The 19,455-nt window shown below is 33.6% G+C and overlaps 1 protein-coding gene across 2 annotated transcripts; it reads left to right on the plus strand.

Annotated features, from left to right (window-relative positions):
* Positions 1-11,397: 11,397 nt before the first annotated feature.
* On the plus strand, positions 11,398-19,223 carry LOC104097851 (subtilisin-like protease SBT2.2). Of its 2 annotated transcripts, none has more exons than XM_009604465.4 (10): positions 11,398-12,009; positions 12,447-12,600; positions 12,757-13,154; positions 14,083-14,178; positions 14,976-15,048; positions 15,781-16,063; positions 16,770-17,089; positions 17,480-17,750; positions 17,881-18,162; positions 18,663-19,223. In XM_009604465.4, the coding sequence occupies exons 1-10, from the start codon at positions 11,747-11,749 to the stop codon at positions 19,082-19,084; spliced, it is 2,562 nt and encodes an 853-aa protein (XP_009602760.1). In that variant the 5' UTR covers positions 11,398-11,746; the 3' UTR covers positions 19,085-19,223. The 2 variants fall into 2 exon arrangements, with proteins under 2 accessions (XP_009602760.1, XP_070051475.1); XM_070195374.1 differs by having other exon boundaries at positions 11,872-12,009; positions 12,432-12,600.
* Positions 19,224-19,455: the final 232 nt, after the last annotated feature.

Here is a 19,455-nt window from a genome sequence, read left to right on the forward strand (position 1 = left end):
CTTCCAAAGTTGGCAAATTAAACGAATTACATCTGCACCTTACCACCCTGCGGCCAACAGACAAGCTGAATCAACAAATAAAGTTATTATCAATAACTTAAAGAATAGATTGGAAGAATCAAAAGGCAAATGGCCAGAAGTATTAACAGGGATGCTATGGGCTTACCGAACAACCGCAAAAACTAGTACGGGAGAGACTCCGTTTTTACTTGTATACGGTGCAGAAGCTTTGATTCCGGTAAAGATAGGTGAATCAAGTATGAGGTACACGCATGCCACTGAAGAGGCAAATAAAGAGAGTTACAGATAAATTTGGATTTATTAGAAGAAAGGAGAGAAGCAACATTAATTCGAATGGCTTCTCAAAAATAGATGATTGAACGATATTATAACAGGAAAGCTAATTTGAGGTACTTCAAGATTAGGGACTTTGTCCTCAAAAAGGTGTTCCGGTCAACAAAAGCAGTGAACGCAGGAAAATTGAACCCAAATTAGGAAGGCCCGTATAGGGTTCGAGACATCGCTGGGAAAGGAGCATACGAGTTGAAAACCATGGATGGCAAGGTATTACCTTCGAATTGGAATGCAGTCCATTTGAAGAAGTATTACTTCTAAAATGAAGAAAAGACCCACGGTCAGGTATCACGCAAGTTCGATTTTATTTTGTTCTGTTGAATTTTACTAACCATTTTAGATGATAGGCAAAAAGCTAGCCCGTACCAAATGATGATATTAAATCCGAAATACACGCGGAATACTGAATTATTCTCGGTCTAGGTTACAACTTTTCTGATGGAAAAAAGGGTTATGCAGTCATCATCTAAGACTTTACCTCCGAGTCCCGTTTGTATTTTCCTTTTCAGGGAAAGGACCAAAAGAAAGGGGTGATCTAGTATTCTAGATTTCATACTTCAAAGCTCCAACACTAGGGGACTATGCATATAGAAGGAAGGAAAATAAACCACAAGCATAGTTCAGCCTGAATCAAAACCTTGAAGAAACCCTTGAAAACTTTTCAAAGGAGTTCGAACTCGCAAAAATGATGCAAGATATTCCCACGAGTTTCTAGGTTAAAGCCATAAATTTAGTCATGGGAGAATAGATCCGAATTTGTAAATCTGCTACAATGAAAGCAGTTATTAATGTGTTGTATGAATAGTTATGAAAATGATGTACGAAATTTATTTATTTGAAAGTTCAAAACATAAAACTTCCTCAAACTATTTCTCTTTTTATGTCTACGTCATGTTTCATATATTTGCAGCAATATGAAGATGAGACGTCATCTTCATCAGTGTCGTTAATATAAAAGGTCCCTCTTTTATAAAAACCAGTGTATATCGAAGTCACGGTATATTAAAATATTTTTAAGTGCAAGATTAAGCTCAAATACTAAAAGGGCAGAAAGCATAATATGTGGCAAAAGCAATAAAGATATTTATATCATAACCCCAAAAAGACAAGGGTAGCAAATACAAACCTTCCAAAAACGTTGTCCAAAAAACATAAGGGAGTTCCAAGTAAAAACTAACAAACAAACACTTTCGACAAAAAGTTTGGAAAAGAGGAAAAGTTAAGGAGCATCATCAATGGGAGAAGAGGGTTGAACATCAGCTTCGCCATTGCTTCTCTGGCCCTAGCAATCTCAGCGTTAATGTCAAAACCTTCCTGGATGGCTTCAGTTAAAGTCTCGAGGCGAGTGTTAAAAAAAGCCCAGCTAACATCTAGCGATGACTTATCCTCGAGGGCTTCATACTGCATAGTCCTTCTCTCACTGATCAATTTCAGCTCTCACCTCTTCTTTTTCTGCTCCGAGGCTGCATAAGCTGTCTTCAAAGGAGCAAGAAAACTTTCCAAGAACTAAATTTTATCCGTAGAGGTGCAGAGATCTTCCTGAGCTTGGGTGAGCGTTTGAACCAATTCACCCGCGTAAACCTCTTTTTGATTGATGAGCTCTTTCAAACCCCTTATCTCTTCAGTAGCCTTGGAAAGTTATTCCACAAAAGAGGATTCCAGTCTATCCTTATCCTTCTCAAATTGACTAGAAGAAGCTTTTAGAACCGCTAACTCAGCGGATACAATTCACATTTGCTGTTCCAAAACTTCTTTCTCTTCTGCAAGAACGTTATTTTCCAACCCAAGACCTTCAAATTGTTCTCTCCGGTTATCAGCCTCAGTACGTAATTCAATTAGCTGATGATCAGTCTAAGAGACCCTTTTCATAAGCTTCGTGCCTATCAAATTAATCTACAAAAAAGAAGGAGAGTTACAAATGAGGAAAATAAAGGAAAGGAATGCAAGCAAATTTATACCTTAAGAGAAGAATGAACAATGCCATTCATTAAGGTCAAGGAACTGTGACCCTTCAACTTATTTTTCTCTACGGGTCCTAACAATGGTTTCAACCACACGTCAGCTTGTCCGGACTTCCTCAATAAATTTTCACCCTCGGGGACTTCAATCATAATATTTTTCATTTTCCTCCTGCTACTAGAAGGCTCAGCTTCTACATGAGAAGCAGTAACGGGAGCAACCACTGGAGTAACACCGGGAAATGACACAGGAGGGTTAAGAGTAGATAAAACTGGAAGGGACGCGAGTGACAATTCTTCAGAAACAGGCCCGGGGCCTTCTTCACCCTCAAAGCCATGGGCGAATAACCTTTCAACAAGACTTCACGGGGGATTAGCTGTGTTACCAGTGTCTTCATCAGAAATTTCTAAAAGGGCATTCTCTGGATCATCAATGAGTCTGAAAGGAATTGAACTTGAAGGGGGATCATGAGAGATAAGAGTTTCATCATCAGAAACCACGCATCTCCTGACACACGGTTTTCTCACCAAAGAACCTTCTTCTAAATCCTCTTTATCATCAGACCCACAGGCTTCGACAGTTTTCCTCTTGGAGGAAGAAGCACTCAAAATCCGTTCTTGAGCAAGACTTACAGAAAGCCTGGTTGATGGAACAGAAGTGGGGCTAATGTCATGAATAGCAAACCCTAATAAAAAAAAGGGGGAATGATGAAAAATTTATGTATAAACAAGTAAAGGAGGAGAGGAACTGCAAAGATAAAGAGTACCGTAAGTCTTCACTTTCCAACCAAATTTATGTGAAAGAAATTTCCAAGATCTTTTATCCATAGGAGCAGTAGTCAACATTTTTTCTACCCAAGCACAGAAGTCAGGAATTTCTTTAAAGACTTCTATGGTTGCTGAAAAAATGAATATGTGGTTACATGAAGGAATTCAAGGCAACAAAAAAAAAACTTACGTGGAAAGTTCCATTTTTCTAGAAAAAGCATGTTTTCTTCACCTTCTAACCCACTAGTGGGGGCAGCAACAAAGCGGGCGTACCAACCACGGTCACGGTCATCCTCGGGGCTAACTAAAACCCTTTTACTTTTAGCCACGAGGGAAAAGTTCCCCTCATAAAACAACTTGGAAGAGTAAAGATGAAGTAAGTGACGGAAGGTAAAATGAGTGAAAACTAAATCCGACAAATAGCGAAGGCATGCCACAGCCCTCCACATGATGGGACCAATCTAGCCAAGGCAAATATTAAAATAGTGACAAAACTCGATGATCACTAGATCAACGGGAGGCTTAAACCCTAAAGTGAAAGGGTAGGTATAAACGAAAGAAAAACTAGCATGGTAAGAGGTAATTCTTTGATTGGCACCAGGAATTAAAATTGGGAAATCCGGTTTCCAATGACATTCTCGTCGAACTAAAGAAAGAAGACCATGAGTGATTAAACTTGGGTAAAGTTCAGCAGGGTTAAGGGAAGCTATAGAAGAAACTTGATTCTTCATGGTCTCACGATCTGACACAAAAGAAAACTCTTGAGGAACAATCTCAGAAACCGTAGGCTTACGCATAGGTTCATCTAGGGGTCAAAGGAGCCTTATGTCTAGAAGAAGATGGCCTGGGGGAACTACTTTGAGAAGTAGAACCACGAGTAGATAACAAACCAAGGTTGCAGAGTCTACCACCTCTCCTACTCCTAGTAGGGGCAGTAGAAGAAGCAAGCTTGTCGATGATCACAACTTTGCGAGGGTCTGGTGTTGAATAAGATATGTTTAACAAAAAAAATACAGAGGAAAGGTACAGAAATACGAAGAAGGGTTAAGATGGTGGATACATAATAGAAGAAAAAAGGTTTCAAGAAATCAAAAAGGATGAAGTATTTATAAGAAGATATAATTATCGTTAAAATTGGTCATTATGAAGTATCATAATGGAACCGTCACTTCGTAACTGACGCAGCCGCAGAAAAAACCCTAAAAACGCTAAGAAACTACAGAACCAATCATAAGAAGCCGCGTGGCATGGGCATTAAATGAATGTAACATACGTCGCATCGATTCTAAATGAGGCATAATGATACTCGAGAAATAGCGACAAAGAATTTCCGCCAAAAAACTTACCACTTACTGAATATTCAGTTGAGAATATTCAGAAAGTGGGGGGGAGGACTATCTGTATTGGTGTAAAAAGATATGACACGCGAACTATCAATACGGGGCATGGTATGTGGAACATCGATGTAAGGACAAGTGACGTTCTTAATTAGACGAGTTAAAGAATACAAAAAAGGCACGAGAGAAACACCCACGGGGTTACACTAAGGAAAAAATCGGACCTGACAACCGTAAAAAAAGAAACAAGAATGAAATGAATAAAGGTTGTGAATAAGGGAAGATACACAAACCTGTCATAAATAAGGAAGGAAAATCGGTGCAGTTACAAGGAATCTTTATTCATAAATGTTTTCGTTACAGTTGTACATGGTAACGGGCAATCAAAGCAATTAATATCATTAGTGAGCTCAAATTAAGTAAGGGAATCGTTATAATTGCATGCTCCTATATAAGGACTGAAATCTCATTTGTAATGGCAGGATACAATTATTATTGAAATTTATACAGTTATTCTTTGCTTTACTCTTAAAGTTCTAAGCCGTAATTTTGGGAGTGATTATCAGTTCATTTCATATATATTTTATCGATTATTTCCATTCCTTGATCTATTCTTTCAAATTGTTGGGAAAGTAAAGTAAATCTTGGTTATCAGTAGCCCAATTTCTTCTAGATATTGACTTTGACCGAGAAATCTATTTTTGGGTTAAACAGACATATTTCTAAATTTCGAAATAATTCAACTTTAAACTCTTCATTTTACCCATTTTACCCTTAATGAGAAGCTATTATAACCACACAAATGTCATGGCCCCATAAAACTTTTAGCCCTTAAGCTTTTAATGCCACAAGTTTTAAAAGTCTTTTTTTTTAAAATTCCGTATCGAGTCAAACTATCTAATCTAAATTGAAACTGGGGTTATATTATAAGGAGTTGTTAGTTTATGTCATTTCTTTCCAAAATTCTACTTAAATCCACAAAGTATATCCACAGTCCCCCGCTGCCCTTTTAAAATTTGTTAATGACAGTGTGGGAGACTCATAAGTGCCCTTCACATGTACAATGCACCACCGCCCCATAAATAAATAGTATCCAATTCACCTTCCACCTCCCCATTTCCTCATACACACACTAATAGAGAGAAAAATAAATTTTGAAAAAAATGATATTATATAGCCGCTTGAAAAAATATATATTTATATATTATGTATATTATATATAAAAATTATATAAATTTTATATATTTTTTCGGCTATCGAATGTAAATAATTTCGCACACGAGCTAAAAGTGATAATACCTCAGTAATGGTGGTTGGCAAGTGTCAACATTGTCCACGTAATAAAGAGAAGTAGAGATAAATATGTATATATATTTTTGTGTGTTTCAAATTTACACAATCAAGAACTTATGAAATAATTTCAAGCAAAATACTTAGATAAATATTAATTGGTAATATGATAAATATAATTTAATTTGTTATCACATGTTGAATTATATTTGATAATATAATTTTTTTTTTTTGAGTATCAGTATGTATAACTTAAGTTCATATCTTTCTAGTACTACAATGGCCATTTGGTCTAATACGCGAGCATACGTACATCTATAATTGTGAACGGATTTTAACCAATCTCATCAGCTGGGTATGATAGCTATTGATTGTACATCGAACTTACATAAAGACACACAAGTACACGACAATTATACATAATTAAGTATTTTCAAAATAAATGTGATATACACATACTCCAAACTCATAGTCTATTACTTAAATATTTAGTCAGTTATTTGAAATTACCTAGTAAAGTTACTTTTTTTTTTTATAACAGAAAGTTACTTAAATATTTCTATAGCACTCATAAGCCTAGAAGTCAGAAGGTCACTCAACTTGATTTCTCAAACTTTTGGTAGCCAAATACCTATTTTTCTCTCTAAATTATTAACTTTTACATATTTAATACTTTTTAATATTATTACTTTTTCTCTTTTTACTCTATATTATGGACTTATCTATAAGATAAAATTTACTTATAAAGTAAAAAGAAAAAAAAATAATTTTCAGGTAGTTTCAAATACTCCAAACTAATAAAGTCTGGTAATATCTCTTTGAGTAAGTTTCAATTAGTGCGTGTTTAGATTGGAATAGGAGTAAAGTTGATCCTTCCTTTCACCTTTATATTAGGAAAAATCCATATCCCAACTTTTAAGGATCAAATTTGACTTTCCATGAGATAAATTTGGATCTATTCTCATTATCGGGGGACTTGGCGTCAAACATATAATTATTTGTCTAGGGCGGTTTTTTTTATTAATAAATCATGGATAATGAATAGGTCAAGCAAGGACTAAGCAAAACCCTAATCTGCATTTAATTCCGACCAACGGAACTAAATAAATCTGGAAGTAATCTAGTTAAAATGAAGAATGTGTTGACATTACTAACTATGTTTAATGTAGGAATTTAAATATTATGCACGTGTAACAAATAACTTTATTTAATACTCCCTCCGTTCATTTTTACTTGACATGTTTTTGACTTTTCACGCCCCTTAAAAAATAATAAATAAAGTGCATAACTTACCATGATATCCATATTAAATGATGCATATTTTATTGGATTTGAGAAAATGATTTGAAATAAGTAATAAATATTGTGGGTATAACATGAAAAAAAATTGTCTTCTCTTGATATGCGTAAAGTGACAAGTAAAAATGAAAATCTATTTTTAGTATACATGTCAAGTAAAAGTGAACGCATGGAGTAAGTATTACATTGATAATCTATAATAAATACTCCAGTAATTAATACTCTCTCCGCTCCACTTTTATTGATTTTTTTGACATTTTTACACATGTTAAAAATTTTATCTTTTAGCATTAATTAACAATAAAATTGACCATATTAACCTAAAAATATAACAAATACTCTTAGGCTCTTTACTTCAAGGGCTAACTTTGAAAAAAAGAAATTAATTCCTTCTTGTTATCTTAAAAAATCAAATATTGTGGACCACAAAAAAAAAACTAAAAAATCAATTAAAGTGGATCGGAGGAAGTATGTTATAACATGCTAAATTACGCTGATTTGAATAAAATCTCTCTATTACAACTTAAATCTATATCTATAAATTATTAAAAAGAGAGGAAAAAACATTCACATTAAGCCAAGTGACATCATCACAATAAGCCGCTTGTCAATTTATGACAAAGTTAGTTAGGTTAGGTAATAATTATTATTTTTAATTTAAATTTTAAAAAGTTATAATGCATTATATTTTATTAATAATTAGTTACTCTTTTTGAATTTGAATATAAAAATACTTAACTATTTTTTCGGAAATAATATTGTTATATATTGAAAATATTTATTCTGAAACCTATTATATTTTAAAGTAGGAAGTTGCCAATACATATAATTTCATATATTATATTAAAGGAATGATAGTGAAGCAAGAGGTCAAGCCAAGTGTCATATAATACTAAGAGTGTATTTAAAATTGAAGGCTAAAATATACCATTTTTAATATTCTTATTGAATTATATCATTTTGATATGTTATATATATATATATATATATATATATATATATATATATATATATTTGAATTGATATACCAAACGACCTTCAAGAGTACCTCTTCCTAGCTGCCTCACCTTATTATTGATAAATTTAGACCATTGAAGAATTAACCAAGCTTGAAAGTGAAGGCAAATGGTAGTTAAGCTTGATTTGAGGATAATATATTAAAAGTTATCTAAATTATATTAAAAGAATGGTAGTCAAGCTTGATATGAAGTCAAGTAGCGTATTGAGAAAAAGTAAAATAAATATATAGATTGATGAGACTTATTTAAATTTGAGATAAGAAAGTGATTTTTCAATTGTGATAAAAAATACAATATATAATACCACATAATTAAAATCTTAATAAAATCAAAATCAAATAATAGTGATCAATGAAAAATTTCAAGTAACGATTAAATGAACTTACTCACAAGAAAAATACAATTTTTATTATAAAATTATAGAAATAAACTTATTTGAATTTGAGATGATAAAGTATCTTTTGAATTATGATGAGAAAATTCTTACAAATAATAAAACATAGCTAAAACCATAATAGATAAAGTCAAAATAAAAAGACATAGAATAATGAATGAATTTCAAGTAAAAGAGTGATAAATTAATAATCAACTTTCTCAGGAGTAAGAAATCTATATTATATATGTTATATTAAAGGAGGTAATAATCAAGGACAATAAATCTAAAGATAAACTTATAAAAAATTCACATAAAGTGTAATCATACTGAGCAACGAATAAAACAATAACGATAATAGAGGAAAACATGGATAAAAAATAGTGTAAAATATAAAATAATAAGATTTATTAGAATTTCAAATTAGAAAGCGTTTTTGGGTTATAATGACAAAAATCATACATATATAAATTATCACGTAAATTAAATCATAATAGATAAAGTCAAAAATCAAATATATAGGTAATGAAAGAATACCAAGCAATGAAGCATAATTTTAAAACATAGTTGACTTTAATAATTAAATCTTAAAAATTAAAATTTTAATAAAGAGTCAAAAGAGAAGAAAAACTTAATTTCTAGGAATATAATTCAAAAATACCAATTATTAAAAAATTAGTAGATTTATAAACATCAAAGAAAAAATTAATTTATATTTTGGACGAATTCAAAGGAAGACAATGAAAAAATGTTTAAAAACCAATTGGAGTAAGAAAAGTATATATCTATATTATATTAAAAAGAAAGAATTAACGAAAATATTAAGTCAAGTAACAAGCTAATAAAATATCTAATAGCAAATAAAATAATACTAAATATAGTAGATTATGTAATAAAGAAAAATGAGGAACTGAAAAGTTATTAGATAACCATATGAATTTTTTTTTCTAATTTCATAATTTTTTATTGGGCATGTTTCACTGAATAAAAACAGATTAAAATTTAATTCAAGCAATATAATATAATGTGATCAAATAAATTAGATCACACAACGCGATTTATATTCTCCGCGCATCTTGTGTGCGCTATACTAATTCTTGTAATAGCAATATCATTTCTTTATGGATAGATGTCATCATTTATTCAACTGGCCGAGTTCGTGGAAGGGCACGAGCTAAAAGAAGATGAACCTTTTAGTCCTAACCATCTCTTTCGATAAAAAGAAAAAGAAAAAGAATTATTAAGTTTATAACGTTGGAAACCAAATTGGCCTACCACCAAAAAGGCCAAAGCATCATCTTCTAAAAGATTTTGTTTTTGGGTTTTAAACTTCGTATAACTTATAAATTAGAAACCAAACATTGTATAACTAAAATGAGTATAAGTTATATAGAAATTTATGTATTACTAGTCAATAGTACGCAAATTACGCGTGTATCTTGTCTAAAGGAGATTTTTTTATAAAATAATTATATAAATATTCATAAACAAAAATCACTAGAAGAATTAGAAATATAGAACATAGAAAAGAGTCCATTATTTGATTTACCGTATTTAAAATTATATTTGAGTTATAAAATAAAAGGTAAGTCATGAAAATGAAGAACATAATTTTATATAGATAACTCAACAAGGAAAAATATCACCACATAGAAGTTCTTAATCATGATCAATATATTGAAAAAGAAAGAATCATCAGTCAATATACAAAGATTAAACTATACTAATTTATCATAATTAAGTGCTAAATTAAGGTTGTGATAATGTTAAATATAAAGGTATATATCTTAAATATAGTACGTGTCCTAATATTACAAAACATATGTAATTTTTATGCTTTATTACCATATGTATTTGAGTAGCTACGTAAAATGTTCTTTGTGTATATAAATGAAGCCGTTATACCTATTATATCTCTGATTTACACAGTATTACATTTGTATTATATAAAGTTATTTTATTGTAAAGGAACCTTGGGTGACATATCTTTTAGAGTTTGTCGAATAATATGAAGTACTACTATTTTTATTTTAAAACAGAGTGGATCCTTTCCTTATTTGAGATAAAATCTCAATTGAATTTAAACTCCTAAATATTAGGATCTAATTCAATAAGAAAAGATTTAATAATTAAAGCATAATTAATTTTAAAATTCTAAATATTAGGAAAATAACTTAAATTACTAATTTATTTAATACAAAATTTATTTTTAAAAGGTAAATAGTATACATATTATATACAAGGTAGAAGTTGGGATAAGTAATATATGAAGACATAAATGTCCTTACATTATGTAAATTCAAATAATAATCACTGTACTATTTATTCTTCACGTAACAATCCTCATACTATTATTCATTATATAACAATTCATGCATCATAATCTATGTATATCTAAACTATCAACCAGTCGACCCCAAAGTGTATTTGATTTCCAGGCTTGCAATTTCTTCATTTAGACCAGTTAAGTGACCATCACTTTGAAAAGGAGAAAATAATAGAGAGCAATGAGCGAATCTTGATCTAAGGATTTGAGAGCAATAGTAAAATTATTAACTTGATATTAGTTGAAAATAATACAAATAGAAATTATAAGAAAATGCAAATAATGAGCAAAAAATTCTGATCCATACGGAGTATTGCCTAAGGAATTACCTATGGTCAAACACAAATTAGGCCTCGATTCGTGAAAGACTATATAACTCCAAACATTGTATTTTTAATATAAAAATAGTGAATAATTATGAATTATTCACAAACATTTATGTTAGACCAAAATTCATCCATTTCATAAATTCCTTAACTGCCGTTTCATATAAAAGGACCAAACTAAGAACTCATTGAGAATACTATTGATAAAAATGCCCGTTAAAGAAAGAAGACAATGTGCATAAATCAGACAGCATATAAGAACAAAAGCAAAAGCGTAAAAACGTTCAATTTTGTTTCATCAATCTTGCTCGCAGCATAGAAACAAAAAAAGCAAAGAAGATAAAATAAAAATTCCATCAACTATATTAACTAGGAATAAACAAAACGTTCACATGCACAGCATCCAAGAAAAGTTAATCACAGATTCTCCTCTTTTTCTTCAGCTTATATTAAATTAAATGCAGGTGTCTTCATTCTCTGTCCAATTCTTGGTGGTGGCAATAGGCTTCCCATTAATGTTTCATTCACTGTAAAGCACAAATAATAAAGAGCTGCTTCCTTTGTGAACTTCACTTCTAGTGGTATTTGGAAAAGGCAAAAAAAGCAACAGTCTTTAAGCTTGGGAATTGCCAAATGGAACAAATGGGTAGTTGTTTTTGGTGAAAAGGAGTAATTTTGTTGTGAATTTTGGTCTAAATGGGAGTTCATAGGATGTGGGGTGAGCTCAAAATGGAAAAAGATTCCAGCTTTAAGTTGTTGTTGGTGTTATTTTGGGGGGTATTTGTGGGTTGTGGCTTGTGTCTGGAGAATGAAGATTCAGATACTGCTGTGTATATTGTAACTCTGAAACAAGCTCCTATTTCTCATTTCTATAGTGAGCTTAGAGTGAAGGGTCACCACCACCATCACCACTCCAAGAATCAAGGTTCAGGAAATTTTAGTAGACTGGATAAACCAAGGTATTGTTTGTTAACTAATCTTCTAGCTTTTGTAAAGTCCAAGTTGTTTGGAAGTTCAAGATTGTGTATGCTAAAAGAGGGAATTCTTGTAATTGATAGTTTGTGTGTTTGACTGATGAGTTATGGCATGTAATGAATTACTTAGGTTAAGATTCTTGTGGGGTGAAACGTGATTGATAAGATTTGGAAAATTATAACACTTCCTCTCTCATAGATTAATTGTTTGAGCTGTGTATCTCCTTCCAGTTGTAATGGAGAAGTTTTAATATTACTCAATTATCATATTTTGGTATTGTCCTTAACTGTCATTTTTGTATTTCTTGCATTAAGGGACTAGTGCTATTGCTCATGGTCTGGCTTCTTACATTATATCTCTTGTGAAAGTGAGAAGCTTTACTATTTCCCATCATATTATTGATCAGCTTTATTTGAACCAGCAATATTTCGCATAAACATGGCCACCATGCTTCCTCCATATCACGGATGCACGATTCTTTATTGAGGAAAATATTCAGAGGAGAAAAGTATCTGAAACTTCACAGTTACCACTACTTGATCAATGGATTTGCCGTGCTTGTTACTCCCCAGCAGGTATGTTACCAGTGAGTGGTCTTGAAATTTTGTTTCATTAACAGCTGCATTGCCTTTTTTGTTGCTAATCACGACACTGTTGATAGTTGAGTCATTATGTAGTTTTGTGTGTGTTTTGATCTCAATATCAACTCATGCATATGATGGTATTTCAAGGCTTTCAAGCTTGCAAGTAGGAGAGAAGTGTCAAATGTGATTTTGGATTTCTCGGTCAGAACAGCAACCACACATACACCACAGTTCCTGGGTCTTCCTCTAGGGGCATGGGCTCAAGAGGGTGGATTTGAAACTGCTGGGGAAGGCATTGTGATTGGTCTCATTGACACTGGAATTGATCCAACGCACCCCAGCTTCTCTGATAATACACCTGAGCGACATTATCCTGTTCCAGAGCATTTCTCTGGCATTTGTGAGGTCACTCGAGATTTCCCTTCTGGATCATGCAACAGGAAGCTTGTTGGCGCTCGCCATTTTGCAGCCTCTGCTATAACCAGGGGGATATTCAATGCAACTCAGGACTATGCTTCTCCTTTTGACGGTGATGGGCATGGGACGTAAGTGTTTCCCTTCCCTATGGATCATTTCACTATAACCTTTTTTCCTCAAGCACTTCAATTTCTAGTAAACTAAGTGCGTATCAATTAGTTCCAACAAAGCGGCCGGGATCTAACTAGAATTTCATTCCAATCTCAGTATTGTTGGAATTGGTCTCAAAGAAGCAATTGCCTTTGGTTGAAATGCTTATTTTACATTCCATAGTGTGTCCCTTAAATATTGTTGGTCTGGATCATGATCAATCATTATCTTTATCATTTTAAGGCTCAACTTGAGCTCAAGTAACCATTGGGATAACCAAACACCTTCATTCTTCAATAAATTACAGTGGCATGAAACCTTCTAAGCCTAACACAAATATCATGGTTTTTCTGAAATAATCTTTTTGCTTTTGAGATATCCAATGATCCCTTTTGTATCCCATGACAGATCTCTTGTTCATGTAACCTACAAGACATGCGTTTCCATAAAATTCAAAATCTGGTACAGAGTAGGGTAACCAACCAAACCTGCAACGTAGTCTTTGATTTGGGAAAGAAGCAACCATATCATTTTGACTATACACTTGTTGAAATTCATTGCTTCAAATGTGATAATGTACCATCTTCCCTCGGTATAGCTGAAAAGACTGTTTTATTTAATGGGAGTTGCTTTATTTAAACTTTGGTGACATTAAAGTACTTTGAACTAGTATGCTTACAGCCATGGAATGTACACTTGATGATCCCAAGGATTTAAACCCACACTACATACAGACAAACGGACACACACACACAGGAAAAAAAGGAAATTGATGATTGTTCAGACCTTCTTGATATCGTCGACATGCTTTTTGCAAGTATACAGTTGCTTATGTCTTCATGGAATCTTTTAGTTACTGATAGTAATTCTATTAGCAAGTGGCTTGAATTTTCTTTAAACATGCAGGCATACAGCTTCAATTGCAGCAGGTAACCATGGGATCCCTGTTGTTGTAGCTGGACATCACTTTGGATATGCTAGTGGAATGGCTCCTCGTTCACAGTAAGAGACCTGAAAATTCAAATCTTTTTCTTTTTTGATTTGCAAATTTACCTATGGATTGTGATGCTCAATATGTAACTATAGTCTGTTCTTTGGAAGAGATCCCGAAAGAGATACTGATGATGTTGCTGTACTCGCTATTGATGTGTATACCTATACTAAATTACAATCAATTTTCATGCTTATTCTCTCTTCCGCTCAACTTCCAAAACTTTTCCCTCTTTGTGAGGTTTGTTTAATGGTCTGTCTGGGCATGCTAGTCTACTGGAATATGTGATCCCGTATTTGCTTCTGCAGTGACTACTAAACCAGCACCTTTTGAAAGCTATAGCTCCTGATTATAACTTTAACCAAAGTAGCTTTTGTTACAAAGCAACTGAAATCAAAGTGTTTTTTCGAATTCAGAACACTTAAAATGCTTTTGAATTTCCTGGTAATACTAGATTAGAACTCAGCTTGTAGGACTACTACTGAAGATATTTGTCTCTACTGCTGAAAGGGGTTATGATTGCCAGAAATCTTTCTTCCTGATGTTTATGATATACTTAAGTAGTTCTATAAATATGGATGCGTTGTTTCCAAGGGGAGTTGGATCCTGGATAAGTTAGCAACTGCTTCAGTTGTGAGCCCTTTGCAAAACCGACTACAGATCTACTACATCTAGTCTGCTCTGTCGACCTAACTAAGTGCTCATGTCGAAGCAATTGAGTTTACTTTGAGTTAATTTCCTAAAGTACAATATTTATTGAAATCCTATGAACTAGACTGAGATATTGATCACCAGTTGATATTTGCAGTGTTGCAGTTTATAAGGCATTATACAAGAGCTTTGGTGGCTTTGCTGCAGATGTCGTTGCCGCCATAGACCAGGTACCTTTTCATTTTTAGTTAGAGAGTAGAGAAGAAGGGTACAAAAGAAAGGAATGTATCTGTGTTTGGACTTCATACAAACGAGAGAAGAAAGTAAAATAAGTGCTGCAGGTGTTGTTTCCCTGCATTGCTTGTACTTTGATCTTTTTGATTGTGTATAAGCTTTCAAATAACTGCCGAAAATGGGATATGATCTTCTTTTCTGATTTTTGATGTGTGGACATTTACGTTGACCTAGAATCATTCCCCTCACTGGAATTTTGAGATTTCCAGTTCCATCTGATGGTGCTTTGGATTTTCTTCTCTTGAGCTGAGCTTTTCCATATAAAAAGCTAAAAGAAAACAAAGAACAAGACAGCATTTTCCAGTCTATTTCCATGAGCTCGACATTGAACATGCAGATGTAGATTTGCTATAAGTGTCACAATACCTTCAGCAAAGTATATGTGCTTAATCTTATGACAGGAGTGGTCGCCCGAATTCCACAATGTGGCAACATCACACATTGATGCTTGTGTTATTAGTGGTAAAGCAGCCTTGTTAAAAATGGCGGTATAGAAGGAAAAAGATCTCATTGTTATTGGACAACTGTTCATGTATGAAAACCTTATTTCATATTAAATTGTACTCTCTTCTTCATCATTGTAGTAAGCATAAGGTGCATCTTCACAAAGCAAAAACAAGATATATCTTCATTCCTTAGCACTGATACTTATCTGTTTTCATTGATAGGCAGCCCAGGATGGTGTGGACATAATCAATTTATCAATCACTCCAAACAGGCGTCCTCCTGGTGTCGCTACTTTCTTTAATCCTATAGACATGGCCTTACTGTCAGCAGTTAAGGCCGGCATCTTTGTAGTACAAGCAGCAGGAAATACTGGACCTTCACCTAAAAGTATTTCTTCCTTCAGTCCATGGATCTTCACTGTTGGTGCTTCAACCCATGACAGGGTTTATGGTAACTCTATAGTGCTTGGAAACAACATTACAATACGTGGAGTTGGACTTGCACGTAAGTCTATCTTGATGATCAATTTAATAATTATTCTGTAGAACTTATTGTATAAATAAAGTTCAACAATTTTTTCTTAATAAAATATCGGTCGAGAATGAAAGATGACTTTTACAGGGTTGATTTCGTGTTTGATCAAGCTACGCACTTGGACATGTTAAGACCTGTTAAAGAATATGCACTAGTAGCCTAGATATTTTGCCATAAGGAATATTTTTCTTGTTAGTTTTAAACCATATTTGCTCTCCTATCTTAAGTAGTAAAAAAAAGTTGCATAATATTTCTGGAATAACATGAGTGAAACTGTGACGATCATCTGAAATTAAAATTTTCCGGGTTTTTTTCTTTTGATCTACTATACATCTACCAAACTTGAGTCTTCCTTGTTCTTTGACATATCCATCATCAGCATACAGTCATGAATTTGGTAAACAAACCATTTGCATGTTCCAAGACATTTTTGGCTTGTACATACTACTGTTCTTTCCTATGCATAAATTGGTTAGTTTTCACTGGATAAAGATAATGGAATTAAGTAACCATTAGTTTTCTTTGGGTGCAAAGGCAGTTGTTTGATTTTAGCTTGCACTCCACTTCAGCTATTACTACAATTTATTGGGGCTAGCCCTTTGTCCATTAAGGTTCTTTACAATTTAAAGAAGTTCCTGTCATGTGATTGGCTTCAAAGTTGTGTATTTTTCTGCAGCTGGAACAGATAGCATGTACACTCTAGTTATGGCAATTCATGCTTTGAATGACACAGCAGCTAATGATATGTATGTGGGTGAATGCCAAGATGCCAGTAGTTTCAATCAGACTCTTGTTCAAGGGAATCTTTTAGTTTGCAGCTACTCTGTCCGCTTTGTTCTTGGACTTTCCACCATCAAACAGGCCCTGGAAACTGCTAAGAACCTTAGTGCAGCTGGTGTTGTGTTCTACCTCGATCCTTTTGTCATCGGTTTCCAAATCAATCCGACTCCAATGAGATTGCCTGGTATCATAATTCCATCTGCAAATGATTCTGAGGTATGTCTTGAGATATGCTACTCCCTCCATTTCATTTTATATGGTAGTGTTTGACTGGAAAGGAGTTAAAGAAAGGAAAGCCATGACATTTCATTGACTATACGAGCATCTCATTAAGGGTACACTGAGAAGTTTAAAGTTAAAGAAATTCCAAATATAGAAAGGTGCCATTCTTTTGGAACAAACTCAAAAGGAAAGAGCCATATAAAATGAAACACGGGGAGTAATTTTTATCATCTGGCCAAGTCATCTTGGATCGCTAATGAAGTTTGATAAAAATCTTATATGTACATTATCATCAGCTTACTCCAAATTCTTTCAACTTTTGGTTCCCATGCACCCAACTGTTTATTTGCAATTTGCATTTACTGATTTCAAGTAACTTGGCAGATCTTACTTCAGTACTACAATTCTTCATTGGACCAAGATGAAGTTACTAAGAAAATTATAAGGTTTGGGGCAGTTGCATGCATTTCAGGGGGTCTTAAAGCAAATTTCAGCTTGTCTGCTCCGAAGGTTATGTTTTATTCTGCTCGGGGACCAGATCCAGAAGATAGTTTTCTTGATGATGCAGACATACTTAAACCAAACCTAGTTGCTCCAGGAAATTCTATATGGGCAGCTTGGAGTTCCGGTGGCATGGAGTCGGTTGAGTTTGAAGGTAGTTGAACTAAAGAAAGCTTGTAGGTTACTGTAAAGCTATCTCTCAACAAATGAAAAAATGCTACTTGTACATGTATGAAAATGACATTATATATTTGCTTACGTATGGTACTTGATCCAATATTTAGGTGAAGATTTTGCAATGATGTCTGGAACCAGCATGGCGGCCCCTCATATTGCTGGTCTGGCAGCACTCATTAAGCAGAAATTTCCTAGCCTTAGTCCTGCTGCTATTGGATCTGCACTTTCTACCACAGCTTCTCTTTATGATAATAATGGCGGTCCCATATTGGCCCAGCGCGCATATGCTAACCCAGATTCAAACCAGTCTCCTGCAACACCTTTTGACATGGGAAGTGGATTTGTGAATGCTACTGCTGCATTGGATCCAGGCCTTATTTTTGATACAAGTAAGGCACTCTTCTTTGCTCCCGTGTATCTTTGCTGTGGAAGTTGAGGAAAATTTATTATTCGTTCTAAAATTTAAGTAGTTATCAGATGTTATTAATATGTGAATGATGGACATGGTGGTATATCCACAGTTCTGCTTATATTTTGGCAAATTGAGAGAAAAGAGTATGTCTGAAACTGGTTTAAGGAAGATGTTCTGGAAGTCTTACATTTGTTTTACTTGAAAGGTCTATGTTGACTTGACTTAGGCCTCACTACAATGCTGATCACAATTTTATGGAGAAAGTTACTTCTCAGTTTTTAGTCTATCATTTTAAGTAGTTATCCTGTATTTTATGTAAGATTATATCTACTGGAGACATATGGTGGTTACTCCCACACATGTTTGAGCAACCAGTGTATTTTTTGGGTCGAATTGGGGGTTTGAATAGATAGATCTTGTCGTATCTCTTCATCTTCTGCCTGTCTCTGATATGGCATTTGAAAATGTTCATTGTAGGCTATAGTGACTACATGTCATTCCTCTGTGGCATAAATGGATCGGCACCTGTGGTACTGAATTACACTGGTGAGAGCTGTGGAGCATCTACAATGAATGGAACTGAGCTGAACTTGCCTTCCATCACAATATCGAAACTGAATCAATCCAAAACAGTACAAAGAACATTGATAAATATTGCTGGCAATGAAACATATGCTGTTGGTTGGAGTGCACCTTATGGAGTTTCTATAAACGTCACGCCAGCACGCTTTTTTATAGCAAGTGGGCAGCAACAGGTCTTGAATTTTGTCTTTAATGCTACTAAGAACAACACTGCACCAAGCTATGGAAGAATTGGATTATTTGGTAACCAGGGTCATGTTATAAACATTCCTTTGTCAGTCATAGTAAAAATTTCATACAACACAACTAATAGCTGATTCAGCTGTTAAGACTTCTCTTTTTTGTAATTTTGTTGAGTGTCCAATTTTTTGATTTGTTAGGCTCTGTAAATGTGTTTGAAATGTAGATAACTCATTGGTTGATGATAAATAACCATGATGTGATTTTGTTCGCCGACTGATTATTGTTGTAGTTCTTAAAGTTGAGGAAAAATAAAATCTTATGGTAGAAGTTTGGGACCAAGGGCTTTACTAAGGGGTGCCATGTGGCACGGTTTCACAATTTTTATTTTATTTTACTTATAAATAATATTCTTCTAAAAAAATACATGTGCGTATGCTCAATATAGCTAGAAAATAATACAAAATAAACATTAATCTGATATAGAAGTAAAACTTTAAATCAGATT

This window comes from Nicotiana tomentosiformis, chromosome 2 (assembly GCF_000390325.3).
Source record: "Nicotiana tomentosiformis chromosome 2, ASM39032v3, whole genome shotgun sequence".
NCBI classification, from domain to species: Eukaryota; Viridiplantae; Streptophyta; class Magnoliopsida; order Solanales; family Solanaceae; genus Nicotiana; species Nicotiana tomentosiformis.